General features: G+C 48.0%; 1 protein-coding gene across 9 annotated transcripts in view; it reads left to right on the forward strand.

Moving 5' to 3' along the window:
- Window positions 1-4332: 4332 nt before the first annotated feature.
- Window positions 4333-13862, forward strand: part of FLVCR2 (FLVCR choline and putative heme transporter 2) — a 66216-nt gene continuing 56686 nt past the window's right edge. For all 9 annotated transcript variants that reach the window (XR_012159501.2, XR_012159496.2, XR_012159498.2 and 6 more), the window contains exon 1: window positions 4333-5026. Coding sequence is in view for 4 of the 9 variants with exons in the window: in XM_073349228.2 (XP_073205329.1) it covers window positions 4385-5026 (642 nt within the window). In the remaining 5 variants the exon portion in view is untranslated. The remainder of the gene's footprint in view (window positions 5027-13862) is intronic.

Below are 13862 nucleotides of genomic sequence, written 5' to 3' on the forward strand. Positions count from 1 at the left end.
AGGTGAACTTTGAGCTGCTTGTTCAATGTTGGAAGGGAATTAAACCAACGTATAGCCAAGTCCACGTTGGACGGTTTATGATGTTTAATGTTTATACAATACAGATAACACAATATCACTAAAATGAGCTGTTGATCATAAGCCAGCTATAGACAATAAACTATCAACAACTTGTTCCTAGTGCCGGTGGTTATTAGTCCCCAGTGATGGTAGCTGACAATATTGACTGGAAATCCTTTTTAAAAGAAGCCAACCCAAGAAATCCACTTGCCTCCAAATCACCAGGGATGAGCACTATGGCAGAACAGTGTTTGTAAATACCATAGGAGTAGAGCTGTATGGAGGACAGAAATCCTGTTTCATGGAGGATTTCAAGATTTTGAAATATGGCTTTATTCTCCGTCAGAATGAAAACACCAAACTTAGAAATTCTCCCTGAAGAAAAACTCAGAAAGAAATCAATTTAGGTTGATCAAAATGTTTTATTTGGACAAGATTGAAAAGTTTTTTGATTTTGACTTTTAAAATGTTTTCTTATAATGTAATAATAATATATAAAGTAAACAAAAAATCAAAAAGTTGTTTCAAAACAACAAATATCAAAATGTTTCATTCAGAAAATGTCAAAACGGGACATTTTGACATTGCTGGAACTCAGTTTCCTTCCAAAAATAAATTCTAGTAAAATTGGGTAAATTGGACAGAGCATTTAGATTCAAGGAACTGCGCATTCTGACAAAATATGGTTCCGTCAATGTTTCTCCAACACCTCTACATTGGAACTTAGCCGCAGGAGGGCAGAAGCTTCACTCCAAAACTCTGCATGCACTGGTATTGAATGGGATAAAGCTTTTGGCTAGTGAATTGCTGCATGATGTCTTGAGGATTAGAAGAGCTATCCTGCATCTAATACCTCAGCAGCATCAAGGCAGTGGGTCAGTCATCACACAAGGGATTCCAGCTCTGTTGTCTGGTGTCCCAGATTGCACAGCATTAGGATGTCACAATTTGGAGTAAGGAAAGTGGAAGCTCAAATGCCACAGATTTGCTTTGCAGAGCAGAGCCAAGACAGAGTTATTGTTATGACTGGGCAGCCCTTCCTACACTGATGTTCTTCCACCAACATAAATAAAGGAATCCATCCAACCATACATTAAGCAAAAAGAAAAGGAGTACTTGTGGCACCTTAGAGACTAACCAATTTATTTGAGCATGAGCTTTCGTGAGCTACAGCTCACTTCATCGGATGCATACCGTGGAAACTGCAGCAGACTTTATATACATACATCTCTGCTGCAGAGATATATATACATACAAGTCTGCTGCAGTTTCCACGGTATGCATCCGATGAAGTGAGCTGTAGCTCACGAAAGCTCATGCTCAAATAAATTGGTTAGTCTCTAAGGTGCCACAAGTACTCCTTTTCTTTTTGCGAATACAGACTAACACGGCTGTTATTCTGAAACCATACATTAAGCCACATTCATGCTTTGTTTTCTTTCCTTTCTTCTTTCACACATGAGACAGACAGAAGATGTTTTCCTGGCACTTGCGCAGAATTTGGTCTGATATTCATGGATTTGCCTCAAGAGAAGTTCTGTCTCCTGCAGCAATAGGAAGCCAGAGTCTGCTCTAAATAGGCCTTCCCTCCCCAATCTATTATTCAGAGTGGGGTGGGAGAGGTTCTCTTGGCCTGATCTTCCTATCCCTATTTGCTTTTTTGTTTTAGGGGTAGGGCCCAGACTAGGAGAAGCTGCCCTCCTAATTCCCTCACTTTGTGCTCCCCTTCTGCACAGTCGGGAGATAGCTTTGTCCAGGAGAGGTTGCAACCTCTAGCTTATCTCCTTCAGTAAATTCCAATTCAATAATGCTTTTTGGCATGATACCTATGATGAATGCGACAAATATGTAAGAGAGCCCACCCCAAGACCTCTGTTATAGGTGGATACAGTATCTCAAGCGTCTGCCAAGATGAGGCTTCAGTGTATTTGGATTTCTGTGAGACTTCTTGCCCATACCTGATTCAGTTTGCTACATAGTGTAATGCTGTCTCTCTCTGTTTCTTAATTTTTTCCTCATTGCTTTTAATTTAAGAGCCTTTTAAATTTCCTGACAGTTTGAAACATCTTTCTTGCACTGGGTGTTAGAGTAGAAGATGTGTGTGTGCCGCAGTTTGTCTTATCTCACTTTGTTTGCAGTCATTATTTTCTTGAGTTATGCCTTGTATCTTCCACTTTCTACTCCAAGTTTATGGTCTCTGATATTGTATTTGGTGAGAGTCTGTCTTATGTCACCACAGCATAATATGTAGAAGTATCTACTAGTGTGATTGTTCTGCATAAGGCTCTCCTGTACAGGGATAGTCAAATTTTTTTTTTGTCAAGGTCCACATTTCTTGATCAAGGTATAGTCAAGGGCCAGACTCCAGAGAAAACAATAAAAAAATTAACAATAATGATGATAATAAGTAAATAAATATATTTTGGGGTCCGTTCAAAAGCATCTGGTGGTCAAGATTTGGCCTGTGGTCTGCCTATTGACTATTGCTGGGCTACTGTGTTTGAAGTGTTAGTATGGTATCTTGAGCACCAGTTGGCTTTGGATGAGGTTATTTGCGCCTACTGATCAGGAACTTAGAAGTGCCCAGAACTAAGAATAATGTATGTTTGCCTTTGGGTTTAGTTTGAAAACAACCTGTCCTGAAGGACGATCCCTCACTCTCACAGACCTTGGGAGACAGGCCAGTCCTCGCTTACAGACAGCCCCCCAACTGAAGCAAATACTCATCAGCAACTACACACCACACAACAAAAATACTAACCCAGGAACCAAACTCTGTAACAAACCTCGGTGCCAACTCTGTCCACATATCTATTCAAGGGACACCATCACAGGACCTACCCACATCAGCCACACCAGCAAGGGCTCGTTCACCTGTGCATCTACCAATGTGATATATGCCATCATGTGCCAACAATGCCCCTCTACCATGTACATTGGCCAAACCGGACAGTCTCTACTCAAAAGAATAAATGGACACACATCTGACATCAGGAATTATAACATTCAAAAACCAATAGGAGAACACTTCAGGCTCCCTGGTCACTCAATAACAGACTTAAAAGTGGCAATTCTTCAACAAAAAAACTTCAGAAACAGATTCCAACATGAAACTGCAGAACTGGAATTAATTTTCAAACTGGACACCATCAAATTAGGCCTGAATAAAGACTGGGAGTGGATGGGTCTTTATAAAAACTAATTTCCCCCTACTGTTACTCACACCTTCTTGTCAACTGTTTGAAATGGGCCACCCTCATTACCACTACAAAAGTGATTTTTCCTCCCTTGGGACTCTACTGTTAATTGAATTGTCTCCTTAGACTGACCCCCAACTTGGTAAGGCAACTCCCATCTTTTCATGTACTATGTATATGTACCTGCTACTGTATTTTCCACTCCATGCATCTGATGAAGCGGGTTCTAGACCATGGAAACTTATGCCCAAATAAATTTGTTAGTCTCTAAGGTGCCACAAGGACTCCTCGTTGTTTTTGGTACTCTGCAGTGGCTTTAGTTGAGATGGCACCAGATGGATGGGGAGGTGACCCAGTTCTGCTATGTAGTCACTGTTGCTGGTGTTCCGCTGTAGGCAGAGTGATTATTTTCTTAACTGCAGAAGGGAAGGGTTCATAGGATTTTTTTTTTTAATCACAATCCGTGTAAGCAGCTGTTAAAGCTGAGCCCCAGGCTTCACTGCCCTGCATCGCAAATGGGTCGGGTTGCACTGCCCATTGCTGTAGAAGTCGTTTTATTGGTGGGCTGTGTATCTCTAGCAGTGTCTTGCCAGAGCCTTCCTTTGAACTGCCCCCTTAGCCAGCCTGCAGCCCGCGATGGACCCCAGGGTGGGACCCTTGGGGCGTGCGCCATTCCCCCGCGTCTCCGGGATCAAAGGCCAGGTCCTGTAGGTTGTTTGGACTCTTCCCGGGAGTGTCCGGTGGGGCCCAGGCGAGGGCGGGTGAGGGGACCCTGCAGAGCCTGGCGTTGTAGGGGCAGCCTCAGCTGCACGAGCCCCAGCGGGCAGGCTCGGCATGGTTGCCATGGTAACTGAGGGACAGCGCGCCTTAGGGATCATCTCAGCCAGTCAGCGCGGAGGGGGCGAGGCCCCGTTGGCCAGGTGGCCAATCACAGCACCGCTGTGAGAGCAAACTAGCGCGACGTGGCCCGGCGGAATGGCGTTGTGCTGACAGCGACAGTTTCGGAGGAGTGAGGGAGCGGGACCAGCCGGGCGCGCTGGGCGGGGCGAGGGGCGGGGCGCGGCGCGGCGCAGAGACCGGCGACCCCATACGGAGCGGGGTGGGGGCCGGCAGGAGCCGGGCACACGATGCGGGACAGCGCTGCCCTGGGGAAGGGGAGCCCGTGTTGCCCGGCGTTTTCCGGGGAGGCCGTGGTGAGCGGGGGGCCGGAGCCCGGCGAGAAGGGGCTGATGTATCCAGAGACGCCTAAGCTCTTGCAGGGGGTGAAGCCGGTGCCTGGGTCAGTGGAAGCCGAGACCCCCAGTGGGTCTGCCCCCGGGGCGCCCCCCGAGGTGCGCCTGTCCCTACGCCGCTGGCCCGTGGTGCTGCTGTTCAGCTGCTACTCGCTCTGCAATGCCTTCCAGTGGATCCAGTACGGGAGCATCAACAACATCTTCGTGCACTTCTACGGCGTGAGCACCTTCGCCATCGACTGGCTCTCCATGTGCTACATGCTCACCTACATCCCCCTTCTTTTCCCTGTGGCCTGGCTGCTGGACAAGAGGGGCCTCCGCCTCATCGCCCTCGCCGGTTCTGCCTTCAACTGTCTAGGCGCCTGGGTGAAGCTGGGCAGCATGAAGCCGCACCTCTTCCCTGTTACCGTCCTGGGGCAGGTCATCTGCTCGGTGGCGCAGGTCTTCATTCTGGGCATGCCCTCGCGCATCGCCTCCATCTGGTTCGGGTCCCATGAGGTCTCTACTGCCTGCTCCATCGCTGTCTTTGGGAACCAGGTAACCTGGGAACCAGGCCCCTCCTCCCTAAATGCTTGGAACCTATGGTGCGCCCATTAAAGTTGTGGGGTGGAGAAGTAATGAAACTCACCGGTGACACTAAATTGGGAAGAGCTGCAATCTCCAGGGAGGACAAGAAATACAGAGAGACCTAGCGACATTAGAAATAACAGGCAGAGATTCATCTGGGAAAAATATGATTTGTATATTTGGCAGGAAATATACTTAGCTTGGCTACGATATTGCTTCGAGAGAAACATAACTCTACTAATCCAACCGAGGGAGAAGGATTATTTAGCATGGTACAAGGGGGTATAATTGGGAAGAACAGGATGATATTGAGAAGGACAATTTAGGTTGAAATATCAGGAAACTCTCAGATTCTGGGGTGTATTGGGCTGTGATATTTTTTCCCAGAGAAAAAAATGGGAGCCTTATTGCTTGTGATATTTAAAATTAGACTAGAAAAAAAGCTAGAAAATGTGTCAAAGGGAGCAGTCGTGTTGGGCCTTATCTCATAGCTCTTCCTCTGATTTTTCTGTCTCTGGTTTTGTTGATCCATAGTAAGGCAATGAGTTTCCCCAATAAAATATGCTAGGCAGAGACTTTGCTTCTTTGCACAAGAATGGAGCAAACTCTTCTAAGCACTTTAATGCCAAGGCAGGTCAGTGAGGTGGTTGTGATTGACATTCCTACAAGATGTAACATTCTTCACCTGCAGCCAGTTCACACTTGAAAGGAAAAGAATTTTTTTCTAACTTCTGAAACCAGAACAGGGAAATCACTTCTTGACCCTTGCACCTGAATGCCTCAATGATGCACATTGCATGAAATAAATGCATCAGCAATATTACAACATGGCTTTGGAAGGCAATTCATGCTGTATGAATATTAAAAGCAGAGGATCACTAAAACCAAACACTAACTATTGGACTGGCACGTCTTCAGTGCGTAGGCAGTGTCCCAGATTTTATCTAGTTCAGACCATGGGTGGGGTGCAATAGGAATGGTTTGGCATTCAGTCTACTTTGAATATATAGTTCTGTGTATGAAGCAGTGGCACAGTACATGATGTCCTCCCTGCCCAGTAGGAGTGTCTCATGGATTTGAGAAGGAAGCTGGGTGTGTGGGTGCCTCACACCACGTAGTGCCCCGGAAGCATGTAGAGCATTAAATGATGAGTCCAACAACACCCCCCCCACACACACACACTGATTTACTACCTCTGCTGGAATTGCATCCAGTCTGGATGCTACTAAGTCATCCCTGCTCAATATGCCTTATTCCTGGAGCTCAAAGTTGCTTCTGAAAAGCAAATCAGTAAATGAATCTGATTGCACCACATTTCAGGTGTAATTTAAAAAAAAATTCCAGTAGAGAGAATCGAATTCTCTGCCCTTGGTCCCATTCACAGGGTCTCACCTGACTTTTCACTTCAAATGCCATGATCTGATCACTGTTAAATCAAACACTGTCAATAGACTCGGGAGTTTCTAGAAATAAAGTGTAACCACTTCCAGCAAAGGCCCATCAGATTCATTTGTTTGCACAGTACTGCTTTCTCCCACTTTACTTTTCAAAAAGCATTTTGTCCAAATGGGGAAATGAATAGATTTCCCCATTCTTTCCCCTGCAAATACTCGCACTCCTGGGACATGGTACAGGGCTTATTTCAGAAGGATCTTTATGGGAGCCCCTTATTGAAGTGTTGGTAGCACTTCATTGGCCATAAACCCAAAAGATCAGCATGTAATGATTTTTCCTGAGGCTCTGTGTCCTAGAGGAAGAAAATAGGGAGAGCAGCCTATTCTTAATAGCCTTCTACTGAATTCTTCAAGCAGTGTAAAAACAATAAACATGCTTCAGAATTGCCATGCTGTGTGGAGGAATCTCTGCTGAGATCCTGACAATGTCACCTGTAATCTGTAGCTTACTTGATAGTGGAGTTCCACAGTGACCGTGTGTGCGCATGCGCAGGGGCACCCAACCAGGATTTGTCATTTCACTTTAAGGGCTGAACAAACTTATTCCTTGAGACCCAGGGGACTGAGCCTTGGGACTGAGTCTTTCTCTAAACACCATTAGCGCCCAGTGGTGAGCGCAGGAGAAATATTTAGCTTGCTAACGAGATTGTTTCCTTGTAAGTTCTGAAAATCCTCCGGGGTTACATTGATCGTTGGTAAGGAGCCATAGGAAGAAATCTGGTAATCAGCTGTTCTTCCTGACAGTCTGGGCTGCTCATTTTCACCCTTGTTTAAACCTCTGAACTACTGAGCTGTGACCACGTTTATTTGCTCCCATTGGGCTTGCTGGCAGCTGCTTGTTATGTGGAGTGCAAGGGGCACAAGATTAGCTGTTGCCAAGAGGGAGAGGTATAATCAGAGCTTTGTGTTTTTTGCTAATGTGAAATAAAATGAAAAACCCCACAGCGACAGCTCCTGTCTCAACGGGCTGGGCCTGTCTCCCTGCTCTGGCTGTTGCGTTGTGGTCCATGGTCATAGCGTTTCTCTGGTTTGTCCGGCTCCCTGATGAGGTAGCTCACTGGGGCAAATATGAGTGAGTAGTGTTGTGACCTGGTGCATGGGTCACAGCCCCACTCACTCAAATTTGTCCTGTCCAGTCCCCCCATCATCACCACAGAGGAGCAACCGGGCCAAACCTGAGCGGCAGTGTGACCCCAAGGTGGGAAGCTGGGCCCAGCACCCAGGGCAGGAGACACTGCTGTTGGGTGACGGTGGGATGGGCTTGCTCTGCAACCCACCCCCAGGGTCTCCCCGTTCCCTGGGGCAGGACCCAACACCCTCTACCGTTCCCCCTGCCCTTGGTCTTCCACCTCCCCAGGGGCTGGACTCAACCTGTGGGGCGGGGAGAATAGATAAGATGAAATAACAAGAAATTTCTGAAAATAAAACAAACAACTGTAGAAAATCAAAAGAATTTCAGGTTGTTCTATGTACGATCCTCTCTCTTTCTGTTAGCATAAGGTGAGAGCATCTGTTTGCATTTCTATGATTCCTCTTTCCTGCTTCCACCTCTGGAGTCTGCTTCTGTATCAGACTGGGGCTGGACCCTGCTTCTGGTTCTTGCCCTGCTACTCAGGTCATGCATGTTCTGACACCAGGGAAAGACACAACTGATGGGTCTGGAGTAAGGACACTGCAGGAGAAGAGTGCGTGTCTATCTGTGGGAAGCTTTTTCCTCTGCCCTTATTCTGTCTCTTACAAGTAGTTGAAGACATTGATGTGGATAGGTCAGTGTGAGGCTCTGTACCTTGGGGAAACACCCAGCACTCCCTTGTTCATCCTTGTAAAATGATTGTGTGATATCCAATGCAAAGTTTGTCATGTCGGGTGTCTTCAGAGGGCTTATGATGCACTGAGCATTGTTTTTATAGTGATGTTATAGTAATTGTTAAAAGAAAAGGAGTACTAGTGGCACCTTAGAGACTAACCAATTTATTTGAGGATAAGCTTTCATGAGCTACAGCTCACTATATCGGATGTATCGAATGCATCCGATGAAGTGAGCTGTAGCTCACGAAAGCTTATCCTCAAATAAATTGGTTAGTCTCTAAGGTGCCACTAGTACTCCTTTTCTTTTTGCGAATACAGACTAACACGTCTACTACTCTGAAACCGATAGTAATTGTTGTTACAGTAATGTTATAGGTTGTAATTTCATGTATATCGTTATGAGGCTGAAAATGTGCCTTCATGGCTTAAAATAAACCCAGGCAAAAACTTTCCAGAAGCAGAGGGGCAGTTCACACCTCATCAGGGCATGTGTGGGACAAACCCAACCCAGCCATACAGGAACAAAAGACACTGGCCTAGGCAGCAACAAAGGATCTGTTGACTCTCGAGTGAGTCACCCGCGTTCCTTTGGTCAGTTTGGGGCTGCGATGAGGTAATGCTTACCTGACTCTGAAGTGGGGGGCAAAGCCAAGAGGGAAGAAAGGACATCATAAAAGGATGAGACGTTTGCCATGCTCTTCCTCTCTCTTCCACCTCCATCTACAGACATCACCACCAAGCGACTGAAGCCCTGATCAAAGGGGAGAGCCTGGCTGAAGGGCAACCAGCCAGCCTGTGGTGAGAAGCATCTAAGTTTGTAAGGGCATTGAAAGTGTTAAGATCAGCTTAGAATGCGTTTTGCTTTTATTTCATTTGACCAAATCCAACTTATTGTGCTTTGATTTATAATCACTTAAAATCTATTTTTGTAGTTAATAAATCTGTTTGTTTATTCTACCTGAAGCAGTGCATTTGGTTTGAAGCATGTCAGAGACTCCCTTTGGGATAACAAGCCTGGTGCATATCAATTTCTTTGTTAAATTGACAAACTCATATAAGCTTGCAGCGTCCAGTGGGCATAACTGGACACTGCAAGATGGAGGTTCCTAGGACTGTGTCTGGGACCGGAGATATTGGCTAGTGTCATTCGGTTGCACAATCCAAGGAGCTGCTTACATGCTAGAGGCTGTGTGAACAGCCCAGGAGTGGTGGGTTCTCATAGCAGATCAGGGGAAGGCTGGCTCCCAGAGTCAAGGACTGGAGTAACCTAGCAGATCACCAGCCTGGATAACACCAGGGGAATGTCATAGTAAGAAGGAGAGTTTTATTGACTTAGGTTGATTTGATTTTTGGCTCTGGGGAGAATGCAGCCACTTGATGTGTTCTTAGGTGGAGTCACTGTGCTGACTCTGAGGAGGCTGGACTGCACTGCAGCTGGTGTTTTAGGGCTTCCGAGGTGGAAGCTGCCTGGGGAAAACCAGGATTTTTGTGTATCAGGGACGAATCCTAGCCCCACTCTGATTAGCTGGTCTGTAACACCCCAATCACGGATCAGTTGCTTCTGTACAGGGGGACTTCGCAGCACTGTTTGTACCATGCCTACGACTCTGCTTAACATCTCATTGCACGGGTGCACCTTGCCTGAAGAGTTTTCACTGCAGAATAATGCTTTCCCCTAAAAGCCTGATAAATGGTCAGGATCCCATGCTGAGGGTTTCTGCTCCTTCAAGCAACCTACTAATCATTATTATTTTTCTCTACTAGCTCAGCATCTCCCGCCTTCTAAATGAGGTCTGATTTGGGTGTGGGCAGAACAGGGGAATAGTTAATTGGGAAGTGAGGCAGACTTCCCTTCCCTCCAGAGCACAGGTGCTAACTTTTATTTTTTCTGGTGGGTGCTCCACCCCCGCTCCACTCTGAGGCCCCGCCCCCACTCTGTCCCTTCCCCACGGCCCTGCCCTCACTCCACCTCTTCCTGCCCCCACTCTACCCCCGAAGCCCCGCACCTGCTGCTCGCTCTTCTCTGCCCTCCCCCAAGTGCCTCCTGCCATCTGCCAAACAGTTGTTTCTGGTGGATGCTGAGCACCCCCTATTTTTTTTTTTCGGTGGGTGCTTGAGCCCCAGAGCACCCCTGGAGTCAGTGCCTATGCGCCAGAGTCTGTGCCAGATTTCACCATGGATTATATCCATTAGAGCAGGTATGGCGTTAATGTGGGACCACAAAGGGGCAGGAGGTAGCCTACCCAGCCTCCTCTGGCAGCCACGCTTCCAGTTTCTGCAGGAAAGTGGGGGGCGTCAGAGCACTCAGATTAGAGAACACTCTAATGAGCACTTGTACATTCTGGTCTCTAATTTGCAGGGAGTGTCTGGGCCCACGTTGGAGGGTGTGTCAGGGCCAGGCAAAGATGTGGCTTCTCTGGGAATGCTTAGATTTCTATAAACAGTCTAGGCATTGGAGCCTGAGATAAACCTTCCTTTGTGTTTCATCTGAGTTCCTACTCCCAGCCACACACACCAACCTCAGACAGAGCCACAGCATAGGCTCAGAGCAGCTGACTTTCTGGTCTGCAGAGGAGCTCTCTGAATGACTGCAGTATTTCTTTCGGGGAGTGGAGGGGCTGCCCCAAGCCTCTCAGACATTAGTACTGTTTGCTTTCTGTGTAGTTGTAGAGAGTCCTTGAAAGTGATGCATTCCTCACCCCTTCTCCAAAGAGTGAGCATCTCCACTGACCCTCTCAGCATCCACTGCCTAGCCAAAAACTGCTCTCAGATCTAGGTTTCAGAGTAGCAGCCGTGTTAGTCTGTATCCGCAAAAAGAAAAGGAGGAATTGTGGCACCTTAGAGACCAACAAATTTATTTGAGCATAAGCTTTCTTAAGCTACAGCTCACTTCCTCCCCCCACATCCCTGCTTGCTGGCTCTGCTCTCATGCTGGGATGTTGCTACATCATGCTGTTGCTGTTATAAACTGGGAGATTTCCCTGACTCTGAGCTGGGTCAAAGGCAAATACAGCAGGAGTGGAACTGGGAGGCTCAGAGTGACTGGTGCAGAGCAAGGGACTTCTATGATGTCAACAAGGTCACAAGAAGCAGAAGTGTGATGGAGTGGGAGCCAGGGAGTTTATTCTGTTCCCAGGACAGCTCTGGCTATTGAGATATAAGTCTTGATGTTTCTTTTCCAGTGATGATGGAGATACACAAGAGCCCCAAGCCCGAGCTTTTCATCTCATGGGGCCTGAGTTCAAGTGCAGTCTTGGTTCATAAAAATGAAGGGAAATTAGTTCAATTTCGTTTCCATTTTTCCTCCTCCTAAACCACCACACAAAAACGTAGCATGATTATTAGTCACTGTGTGAGAAGTCTAGCAGGGGAGTGCCATGGGACAGAGCTGAGGTGTGTTGGCAGAGGGGTATAAGGGCCCAGATGTAGAATAACAGGCATGGACTGAGTTGTATCAGCAGAACTTTTGGATGCATCTTGCACCCGACCTGCATGTACTTACTATGCTTGGATCTGGCAAGTGCTTCACACTCATACTCAAATCCCAAGCCTATTGTCAAACTCTGGGATCCCAGCAGGCAGCTGGGACTCCTTTCTCTACTTGAAATAATTCAGCTACTGGAACTGAAGTTTGTGATGCAGGTGAATCTATCTATGGAGTGAGCCAATGAAACTCGGCAAAGCCAGAGATGCAGCATTCAGTAGGCCTGTAAACTCTGAAACCCTAGAGAGGCCACCAGACCTTTTCCATCTGTGCTTACTGAGTGTTTTGGATGATTAACTATAGGAGAGCAATAGGGACCATTTGTTGCACCATCTTACAGCTTCATGTTAATTCAGAGGGATTTAACTGGAATTTGTCTGGCTCATTTGTGGTAAATCTGCCAAGCTTGAGAGTCCATGGCCTCTTGCTGCTGTGGTGATAAATGCACTAGAAACACACAGAGAGATTTGGGAGGTGCAGAGCTGGATTAACCTTTTGTGGGCCTGGCGCCAAACATATTTGTGGGCCCCCATGGGGGCAAAGGAGCATGATGTGGGGAGGTTGGTCCCCAGAGCAAGGGGCCAGCCAGGGGCAATGGGGCATAACATGGTGGGACCGTCCCTGCTCCACCCAGCCCAGAGCAAGGGCACTGTATACAAACCGGCAGTTGCCAGATGCACACTGGCCTGCCCAGCCCTGTGCTGCCAGCATGCTCCTTCCCCTCGGGGGTGGGCCCATGCCATGCCACACAGCCCCCGACTACCTATGCCCAGCGTCCCCCAGAACTGCTATGCCCAGCAGCCCCCCACAAAGACCACCACCACAAATGCACAGTGGCCTGCACACCACTATCCTTGCCCAGCACCCACCCACACGGCCACACCACTACTGTCCAATGTACTTCTCCACAGCCCACCACAACAACTACACAGCATGCCACTCAGATCCCCCCCACTGCCCAGCATCCCAACACACAGACCTCTCTCACTGCCCCCCAAGAGATTCCCCCACTGGCCAGCAGCCCCCCGCCCCAAGACTTCCTCCAGAGACACACTCCCTCACACCCTGCCCCCTGACCACACTCACCGGCCCTTGTGGAACGTGACCGTGTCTGCCAGGCTGAGCTGGCAGCGTGGCCGGGGCCGGTCCAGTGCCAAGGCGGGGAATCTCTCCGGCCTCTCGGGAGTGGCATGATAAGCCAGGCCAGGGTTTGCACCCTGCCCTGGCCAGACTCCCTCAGGACCCATTTGCCTGTAGATAGGGTGACCATACATCCCCATTTGGCCAGGACAGTTCCCTTTTTAAGCTCTGTCCCAGCCATCTTGACTTTTTTGACAAAAACGGGCATTTATCCCGTTTGCTTTTGGCAAGAGCAATTGAACAAAAGCCCAGTTTGTCCGATGCGCCCCCCTAGAGGGGCGTGGAGGAATGTGTGTGTGTGTGTGGGGTGGTGATGCGAGGTGTCAGGCAGCAGGGCTTGGGGGGTCAGCCCCAGCCAGAATGGAGCTTGGGGGGGTTAGGGGCCAGCCCCAGCCACTGGTAGCAGTGAGGGGAGGGTGTTAGCCCCAGCTCCTGGTAATGGTGCGGGGAACTGGGGCGAGGGCGGGGTCAGCCCCTGTCTTGGCAGCGGCATGCACAGCTTGAGGAGTGGGAGGTCAGCCCCTGGCTGCAGCGTGGGGAGCTGTGTGGGAGGAGTCAGTCCCAGTGGCGGATTTAGAGTTAGTGGGGCCCTGAGCTCAGCTTCATTTTTGGGGCCCCTTCTTGGGACCCAGCCAAGAAAAAGAACATTCTCTCTTATCACCCCCCCGCCTCTTTTTTTCATTCTTTTTTTCTTCATATTCCTCCTGTAAGTAATAGCAAGTAAATAAAAATAAAGTGAGGTACCTTGATTGTTCTTGTAGACTTGAAAATCGCTGGGGGTCTTGGCGGACCATTTAATGATCTTTACAAATATTGTTTGTACTGTTAGCTAACTATTGTAAAGTGCTTTGGATAAGAGCGCTTTATAAAAAGAATGTAAAAAAAGAGTTGGGGTGTGGGGTCTGGCTGGGACTTAGGG

This window comes from Lepidochelys kempii, chromosome 6, assembly GCF_965140285.1.
Source record: "Lepidochelys kempii isolate rLepKem1 chromosome 6, rLepKem1.hap1, whole genome shotgun sequence".
Classification (NCBI taxonomy): domain Eukaryota; kingdom Metazoa; phylum Chordata; order Testudines; family Cheloniidae; genus Lepidochelys; species Lepidochelys kempii.